The sequence below is a fragment of the Sinocyclocheilus anshuiensis genome, unplaced genomic scaffold, assembly GCF_001515605.1.
Source record: "Sinocyclocheilus anshuiensis isolate Anshui unplaced genomic scaffold, SAMN03320099.WGS_v1.1 scaffold1189, whole genome shotgun sequence".
Classification (NCBI taxonomy): domain Eukaryota; kingdom Metazoa; phylum Chordata; class Actinopteri; order Cypriniformes; family Cyprinidae; genus Sinocyclocheilus; species Sinocyclocheilus anshuiensis.
Genome location: NW_015552686.1, coordinates 406448 through 416872, shown reverse-complemented (window position 1 = coordinate 416872; position 10425 = coordinate 406448). Strand labels below are relative to the sequence as shown.

The window sequence follows — 10425 nt, the reverse complement described above, 5'->3', positions numbered from 1 at the left end:
TGTGTTAAAGAACTAAAATGATTAAAATAAAATTGCAATAAAAATTAATTAAATCTATATAAAAATATTTTACAAAACAAAAAACTAAAACGTAAACTAAAATTTAAATGAAACTGAAAATATGTAAATAAAAGCTATATATATAGTATGTATATATAATAAAAAAGTACCCTATTTAGTTTGCCTGTTTATTTACATTCAAGGTACTTCAAAGAATACCATGGTATTTTCAAGGTACATGTCTAAAAATGTATGATAATAACAGTACTTTGTTAGCTAGTGAATAAAGATGCTCAAAAATTATATATTAAATGTATTATATTTACATATTAAAGCTCAAAACATTCAAGTACGTTCTTTCGTGAGTTACTATCTCATAAACAATTCAAAACGATTAAAACTGCTCAAATCAGTTGTTAATCTACAATCTGGTGAAATCACAAAACCTTGTTCGTTTACCAGCTGTCACACCATAAAAACAAAACTCACTCAGCATCGTAAAATGACATTTGTTTACCAATTACTTTAACTCCTTCATGCAGAAAATAAGTTCTACGGAGTGGCTTGACTTCCATGCATAGCTCGTAATACCTTTCAGACAATAATTAAACCTTGCTTCATTGAAAAGAGCCTCCGAGTCCTGGCCAGCAAGCAGGAATAATCTCAGAGCCCGAGAGCAATTTGTTCCTCTGCCGAGGCTGCTTATTTCCATAAATATCTCGTTTAATAGTAAAAACAAACAGGGCATTCTTAAAGGTTGGAAACTATGCATCGTATTTACCAAGCATTTAAAGATGTTTATTAAGAAGAACTCTAGAGTATCTGGAGTCAGCTGGGATCAGACGAGCGCTGTGATGTTTTGGTGTGGCTGACTTTCCATTCCGCTTGACTGACGTGTTAAAAAATCTCTGAGCTTTACTCAAAACTATTAGAATCACTTTTAATGCCAGAACAAATATCAGTGATGGGAAGGAACTAACTAAAAGTGATCATACTACTAAACAGCTTTCACTTTTCAGTAGTGTGACAGTAGTTTTTAAAATAGAGCAGCGTCTACAGTAACAAACTACTTTTCCAAGAAGTGTAATGTGATAAAACACAAGCTTGAAGTAATATTTAAGACTTGGGAAGTCTAATTCATTTTAGTGATTCGATGCACTCTACAGAACAGATTCATTCTTGTGATTTGATTCATTCTACTCAACCCACTCCAGTGAACTGACTCATTTGAACAGTTCATGTCAATTAACCAACACAAAATAAATAAATCCAGATTGTCTCCATGTGGTATTTTAACTAAATATTTAGGAATAGTTTATCAAAAAGTAGGAATAGTTTACCAAAAAAATTCTGGAGTTATTTAATCATCCTCATGTATGCTATTATGTAATTTTTTTCTTCAAGAATAAGAATAAATTCTTTATTTAAAGAATCTTCACAAATATTTCCATTTACCAAACAGTTCACTGCGGTCATGGGCTGTCAAGTGTATAAAAAAAGTGTTATAAAAAGTATCAGAAAAGCCCATATGACTATATTCCAAACCTTCTTAATCTATATGTGTGCATTCATTGCATGAGGAAAAGACAAAAAATGCACTGTTTACTAAAAATCCGCACATCTATTGCAGCTCTATAATAAAATATGGCGTCTATAGAGCAGTTTAAACAATATTCAATAATGGTTTAATACATTAATAAAAGTGCATTGCAACCAAATATCATGGCATTAAACCTGCATATTCTTTTTGTCCATGTTGCATTATTTTCTGAAACAGAATAATAATTTGTTCAATTTTTTTTGGCACTAGATAAATCCTGTTCAAATCCTGATCAGTTGTGGTATACATTTTTTTCCCCACTTAATTTCCAGCAAAAATGTATTATATTGGTATTTACATATCGTTAATATAACATAAAATCAGTTTCTGTCATAGTTTTGATAGATATATACTGTGGTAATAAAATAGTTCCATATTCATATTGCCCACATGGTAGTGGGATAGTATGGTATTTTCAAGGTACATTCAAGGTTTGATTCATTAACGCCATATAACATTTTTGTCATGGTTTTGACACACACACAACATGGTAATAAAAGAGAACCATATTCATATTGCCCACATAGGCTTCAAGAAATAGCATGGTAATTTCATGGTCTAAATTCATTCATTTGATTGTTTCACTTGATGCTTTTCTATAAATTTAATAAGCATCTTAGCAAACTACAGTTTCAGGTAGCTTCAGCAACACTGATATATATTTATGGTAATTATGTTGTGTTTTGTGTGTGATATCGCTCCTGAGAGATTGATCTGGGTCCAGTGGGGGAGGGAATTCAGCTCTTATACTGCAGTGGGCAGAGATCAATAAAACTCAGGGGCGAGAGAAAGAGAGCCACAGTATATCAAGATTAAATAAATGTACAGCTCACTCACAGGCTCACGCCTCGCTGAGGGAATCATGGGGGCTGGAGAGGATGTGCGAGGAGAGAGCGAGAGTGATTCACAGTGCTGCATGAAGACAGCCTTATTGAACCATAAATTAGTTTGGTTGCATTTTTACAGTAGCCTGAGATTGACTTCAGATACAGTCAGAGAGACACTGAGATGCACAGCTATCAGAATAACCACACAGATGCTGGACGTCTGCCATCTGTTGATTCAAAAAGAGAGGATTTTGATACTTCAGAGGGGCAAGGGCTTGTGTGGGAAATAGTGATGCACCAGCATTTGGCCTAAAGTTCATTTTCTATTTTGGCTGAAACAGAAATAATTTAAAGGGGTCCTATTATGCTCTTTTACAAAGTCTTGATTTTGTTTTGGGGGTGTACTAGAACATGCTCTCATGCTTGGTGGTTCGAAAAACGCATTATTTTTCACATAATTTACATTATTAAAATACCTTTCTCCCCATCCTGGCACAAACGGCTCGATTAGTTCCGGCTTTGATGAAGGTCCGCCTTCCGAAAAACAAAATGTGTTGTGATTGGTTAGCTGTCCCAGTGCGTTGTGATTGGCGAACAGCTTAGACGGTGTTTCATTACTGCCACGCCCCTTGCTCCGTCTTTCAACAAAATCTTTTTGGCGAATCCGGCAGGCACTGTACTCCGCAGCACACAATAGCAAATTGGGGTTATAATGCTAAGGGACAGAGTTTAAAAACGAAATATCTCCCTTTGGAGTGGACTTGATTTGTAACTTTCTAGATCTTTTTTATGCCCAAACATACACACTACACACTGACTAAAATTAAAAAAGTGAAAAAGCATAATAGGACCCCTTTAATTAACACTTCTCAGATGGCACATTTTGACTCTTTTAGTGTCTATTTCATGCACTCAACGTAGATAAACTATAACAGGTAAACATATCAGCTCTGTGGAGGCTAATTCTAGGTTGACGATATTGATTTGTCATTTTTAATCTTTATTTGTTTATCTTTGCTTGAACAAAACATCACTAAACTTTATTTGAAACACACCTCCCATCCAGTGATCATAATAAACTTTAAATAAGCTTTGTGCTTTGTTACTTTTGATCTAAAATAAAGTCTAATTTTATAACAAAATGTAATCAATAAATGTGGTTTTAAAGCTCTTAATCATTTTAGCTGCCTCATTTCAAGCAGTACGTGAACAGATCATCTTTACTTCTTTACTACTAGTTATAGCACAAAATAGAGATGAATGAACATTACAACAGTACAACAGTACAAAAAATGTAAATAAAACAGCTTGTAAACTTAACATTTACCTCTGAAAAGTTCATAAACTCAATAATTAGCTAAGAGACTAACTCTAGAGAGAAGCATTTTGATAAATATATGCAATATATTATATACTCATTATATTTCTACTTAACCTGCTGTCTTCATTATTTAATGCATGTCTGTCATTTCAGCTTCAGATTTGGTTTTTGGCTAAATGAAAACTTGAATTTTAGGGGGAAACATCAGTCACACTTTAGTTTAGGGACTAATTCTCACTATTACCTAACTATTAATTACAACTTTTGCCTTAATAAACTCCTTATTTGCTGCTTAATATAGGATAAGGAATCAGAATCAGAATCAGAATCACGTTTATTGCCAAGTACTGTATGTATACATGTACGAGGAATTTGTCTTGGTAAATTGATGCTTGACAAAGACAATAGAAAAACAAGAATAAATATTTTAAAATTGTTTATCTCATTGTTCAATTAAGACAAATAAAAGCTATACAGGGATCTTAAATGTGGTCATGCAGAATAAAGAATTAATATGTACTTTATAAGTACTAATAAACAGCCAATATTCTAGTAATATGTATGCTAATAAGCAACCTGTTAATAGTGAGAATTGGCCCCTAAACTAAAGTGTTACCAAACATTAATTTCCGTGCACCACTAGTTGGAACTTTATTATGACTCTTCAGAAGGATAAACGTCTTAAAGGAACTTGCAAAGTAATCTTCCGGATGCAATCTGTTGAGTTTCAACATCAGCAACAGCAGCAACAGCATTCACGACCCATTTAGCGTCCATAATGTGATGCATTTCTGAAAACGCTGGTAAAAAAAACAGTAACATATTGTGGTATCATCTATTTCAGATGAACCTGCTCCTACACGGCTCATAAAAACAAAACACACTGTGATTGATAGCTTTATATCTCAGCCAGACGGTCGCTTCCTGTAAGCGGCTGGTTCTCGAGCCAGAATAAGCTGCAGTGTGTAACAGAGCTTTCGCAGTTTAGTCAAAGCTCTGGCTACGGTAACATGAGACTAGTGAAAGACAGATGAGAATTAGAACCTGAAAGGTCTGACCTGCAGAGAGTCTCGGCCGCGTCCTGGGCGTCTGCATCTCCTGTCGCGCGTGAGGCAGCATGTGGTAGCGCTTGGCCTCGTTGACTAGATCTCGGCAAGCCTCCGACGATTTAATCAGCTCCTCATTGTCCACCACATTCAGCAGGTAACTGGGGTGAATGAATGGAAGTCTAACGACGGCCAGCAACTTGGATATGTGCTGTAAGAGAGAGAGAGAAATATATTCAACCATGTGATTTCAGTCAGGGCTTCCTGTTTGCATTACTACTGAAAGTACTTCAGTGATTCTGATTCAATTCCACAAAACTATTATTTTAGTACATGAAGAGTGAATAGAAGTCCTCCTGTACAGTATATATAGTACCATATACTTAAATACTAATAAAATAAATACTACTACTTTGTACCTTCTTTAAAAACAAACAAACAAACAAAAAAAAAACACTATTTTTTTCTAAAATAAAAAGCACCAATTATTATGATAAATGAATGTGAATATAGTATATACAATATGAACAAGCTGTCAGTATCTCATATGCTATCGGTACACATCATTGTAACAGTTATCAATTTATTTTAATTTGGAAATGACAAAAGTAATCACTTGCAGTTCATTGTGCAAGTCAAGAACAGCTCTGATTGATTCAGTGAATAGTGAGTCATTAGATTCAACTCAGATTTTAGACTCTTTAACAGATTCATTTCAAAGAACTGACTCAAAAATATCAGAAACATGCATATACAGTATTATCAGACAAAAGTTTGTGGTCTGTAAGAAAATTAATACTTTGATTCAGCAAGAATGCATTAAATTTGATCAAAAGTGACATTAAAGACTTTTATAATATTACAAATAATTTCTATTCCAAATAAATGCTGTTTTATTCACCAAAAGTCCTGCAAAATGTATCATGGTCTCCACAAATATATTAGGCAGCACAACTGCCAACATTTTTAATAATAAGAAATATTTCTTGAGTAGTAAATCAGCGCATTAGAATGATTTCTGAAGGATCATGTGACATTGAAGCCTGGAGTAATGATGCTGAAAATTCAGCTTTGCATCACAAGAATAAATAGCATTTTAAGATATATTAAAATTAAAAACAGTTATTTTAAATTGTAATAATATTTCAGAATATTACTGGTTTTACTGAATTTATTTTGATAAATTAAATGCAACCTTTGTGAGCATAAGAGACTTCTTACAAAAACATTCCGACAGAGGACTATCCGTGGCCAGTCATCCTCAGTGGGGTGTTTTGCTCACGTCAGCGTTAAATGCTGTAAACACGAGCTGACAGGGACAGCAGCCAACCCAACCCTCTCACCTCTGAGCTCACAACACATTACATAAACATCCGTAAGAAACACTGACACGGCCGGCGTGAACACCTGGGTCTCTCAGAGCGAGATTTTACCTGATCTGACCTTGACAAAGTCTTCTTACTAGCCATTCCTCATTAAAGGCAACATTTCGTAGTGAAAGTGCATATTCAAGAAGAAAAAAAGTAGGACGAGACTTAATTTGATCTACTGGGAATTTAATGGATTGTGAAAAGTACGTAGAGGCTGAAGGGCAAAATCCCCCTCGAGAGCACATCCATGTATCCTAATGCTAGAGCTTCTTTTTCAAATCTATCAGCATTTTCAATTATGGCTGTAACTTTTATTATCTTGTTTATTAAACATGAAATTACTGCATTTATTATTGGCAAGATATTAGAAAGGCTGCATTAACTACAACATAAAGCCTAAACAAAAATTGAAAAGATACAATCAGTACCATCAGTTATTTGTTGATACTGAATTGTTTTTGAAAGAAAGAAAGAAAGAAACATTACCATTACTACATTACTACCATTACTATTATACATTGAAGTCCTGAGTAATTTTAATTAACTACATGCACTTACTATATGGTTAGGGTAAGGATTAGGGTTTGGCTTAGTGTTACTTGCATGTAATTATTTATAATTTATTGTTACTATAATAGTAAGTACATGTAACGTGTAACAATGCCACCTTAAAATAAAGTGTTACCAAATTAATTTATAATGTGAACAATAAATGTAGCTATTACAGAGAATTAATTAATAATTATAATATAATTATTATTAATAATTAATATAATTAATAATTCATATTTATTTATGTATTTATGTAGTTAGTTGGCAATTAAACCAATATGAAAGTTGCATAAAAAACATAAATTAGTATTAAATAAATAAATAAATAAATAAGTATTAATCTACATAGTTGGTTTTTATTTATAAAAAAACATTAAAACATACTGCATTGTGATGTAATGTGTTTAAAAAATGTTTTTTGTTATATTGTGAAGTATAATCTAGTTATATTGTGAACAACAAATCAAGGTAATTAACAATATAATTAATAATTAATATTTATTTATGCATTTATTTAGTTAGTTGGCAATTAAACCAATACGAAAGTTGCATAAAAAACATAAATTAGTATTAAATAAATAAATAAATATGAATCTACATAGTTGGTTTTTATTTATAAAAAAAGCATTCAAATTAACAATATAATTAATAATTAATATGTATTTATTTATTTAGTTAGTTGGCTATTTAACCAAATATGAAAGTTGCATAAACAAATTTAAATCAGTATTAAATAAATAAATATTAATCTACATAGTTGGTTTTTATTTATAAAAAAGCATTAAAACATACTGCATTGTGATGTAATGTGTTTTTACTTTTTTTTTTTTTATATATATTGTGAAGTATAATCTAGTTATATTGTGAACAACAAATCAAGGTAATTAACAATATAAATAATTAATATTTATGCATTTATTTAGTTAGTTAGTTGGCTATTTAACCAATATGAAAGTTGCATAAACAAATTTAAATCAGTATTAAATAAATAAATAAATCTCTTGTCATCCCTAAACAAAAACAGCTTGTTTAGCAAACATCTTCCCCAAACAATAGAAGGCAAGAGGCCAGACGCACGCACGGCCCGAGAGAGATTTCAGACCCGTGTGCCAGCTCTCCACGCGGCTTTACACGTACAACGTGTGCCGGATCTGAACTTTTTGGTTAACCTCAGCGCACTGGCAAGACTTCCACTTTTATGGATTGTTAATTACTCTGTGTTTACATATCTTATGTGCATCATTTGCATACTGATATAATAAGCGGCACGGTCGGTTTAGCATACCGTATATCCCCTCGACAGGATCACGCATGTATCCCGACTGTGAGAACGGGCCTGATCCCAGTGAGGATCTGATCTAAAATAATGTCACGGCAGACGGACACTCCCCGGCGCCGTTCCCTTCCCCCTCACCACACTCAACCAACCCAGCCAAACTGCTTTGGACTGGTTAGAGAAAATAATCAGGAGCTCGAGACCAGACGAGAGGGATTTGAGCTCCAGCTCATAAATCTGAACAACTAAATGCGTTGCTGGTGCTCGTAGGCTCCTGTCATGCACCGGGCGATTAAATGATAGTGATAAAATATGCAACCCTCCAGAAGAAACGAAAGAAGCAGCAGCGGCTCGGCGGTGACACATTTCACCCTGAAGAATGAAAAACGCAACAGAGGAAAGAAATCACGAACTCAGATGAAACTAAGATGAAGAATTTCACTGTGATCCACATCGTAATGTAGACAGCTGCCATTAAAGGGGACAGAAACCCTGAAATCCACATATAAAATTCAGTCAAAGAGAATACAACTTAAAAAAATAAACAAATAAAATGTGTGTTAAAAAATAAATAAATGTAAAATTTGCAGTACAGTGTTCATTTACAGTTCATAAGTAGACCTTATTTAAAGTATATTAAGTAAATTAAAGTATATAATAATAATAATATTTATTATAATTATTATATTAAAATCTATAAAGATGAAGAATTGCACTGTGATCCACATCGTAATGTAGACAGCTGCCATTAAAGGGGACAGAAACCCTGAAATCCACATATAAAATTCAGTCAAAGAGAATACAACTTAAAAAAATAAACAAATAAAATGTGTGTTAAAAAATAAATAAATGTAAAATTTGCAGTACAGTGTTCATTTACAGTTCATAAGTAGACCTTATTTAAAGTATATTAAGTAAATTAAAGTATATAATAATAATAATATTTATTATAATTATTATAATATTAAAATCTATATTGAAACAATTTGTTGAAAGAATATGAAAAAATTAAACACTTATTCATACATGAAATAATATATTACTATATTTTATTACATATTATATAAATGTGATATATTTATGTATTATATAAATAATACATAATAATAATACAATAAAAAAATATTTTTAATAATAATTTTAATAACAAATATTAGTTTATTAAATGTAATAAATTCAAATTTAATAAATATTATTTTATATTAATGCAACATTTTAAAATTGTTTACAATATTTTAAATAAACTTTATTACATAACGATGCGATATCATAATATATCATTTGATATCTTGATATAACAAATTTATATAATTTCATATCTTACTACAACAAATTATTTTTAATAATAAAATACAAGTTTTAATAACTTTGCAATTTTTTATATAATTTTTATAATATTTATTCATACAAAATAGGGTTTTTTATTTTAACACACGCATCTCTAATTTACACACATATAAAACTGAATATTAATTTTAAATTTTAATATTTCAAAAATTAAAATATAATATTTTAACACTGAAAAAAATTAAGATTAATATAATACGCGGTAGGTTATGTAAATAGACAGGTTATTATGTAAATATACATAAATAACCTGTTATATATAATTATTTGTTTTAACTATTTTATATCACAACTTTACAATATTATATATTTATTTTATACACTTAAGTATTTTGCTTTAAACTAAAATTCCAACATCAGCTGCCCACCTACATTGCTCTAAACTTGTATGGCTCAATACTTTGACTAAACATGACAGATCTGTCGCCCTTTATTAACAGACATATTATCAGAAAGAGGCATTTTAGCTAGATTTGTGGGAAGTTGTAAGGCCACAGAATTAAAAGCAGTCTTTTCTTCAGCTGTGTTGGGCTGTTTCACCCAGTCTGACCTGTAACCCAGCACACACTGCTGTAGAAGCGCACCCATCACATGCGGCTGTGTGAATTATTCAGCCATAAACAGCACAGGGAGACTCACGCTAAGGGCATTAGCTGCACACACATCCTGCATTCTCCGCCTCATTTATATTCATGCATCCAGCACCTTGCGCTTAGACTCCTTCCAATGCTAGGCTCAATTTGTCAATGAGCATAACGACGCCAATCTCCAGCACATTAAATCAATGCTAAAGGGAAGTGACATGCTGTGCTTAAGCTGGCCGTTTGGGTTGCGCCTGACGGACTTCATCAGGAGGGAGTGTCAGGGTCGCATCTGGGAATCAGCTCTAATTCACACACCTCAAAGTCCCTATCCCCTCTCTGACGGCTCGTAGAGCTATTTGTCTTTGTGTCTATGCATGCCGTTAGAGCATTTCCCTTCTGTCATGCGGGACCTCCGGGGACAGAGGGCCCTTCTGCTCCTGTAATGTAATTGTCAGGTGTTGATCACCACAGAGAGCGAGGGGCGCGTGTGAGGGTGACGGGA

The 10425-nt window shown here is 32.7% G+C and overlaps 1 protein-coding gene across 7 annotated transcripts in view; it reads right to left on the bottom strand.

The window, feature by feature from the left end:
- The window catches only part of LOC107667613 (kelch-like protein 29), a 298485-nt gene that overhangs the window by 47079 nt on the left and 240981 nt on the right, over positions 1 to 10425 (bottom strand). For all 7 annotated transcript variants that reach the window (XM_016459326.1, XM_016459320.1, XM_016459325.1 and 4 more), the window contains one exon: positions 4807 to 5005. In XM_016459326.1, coding sequence (XP_016314812.1) covers positions 4807 to 5005 — 199 coding nt within the window. The remainder of the gene's footprint in view (positions 1 to 4806; positions 5006 to 10425) is intronic.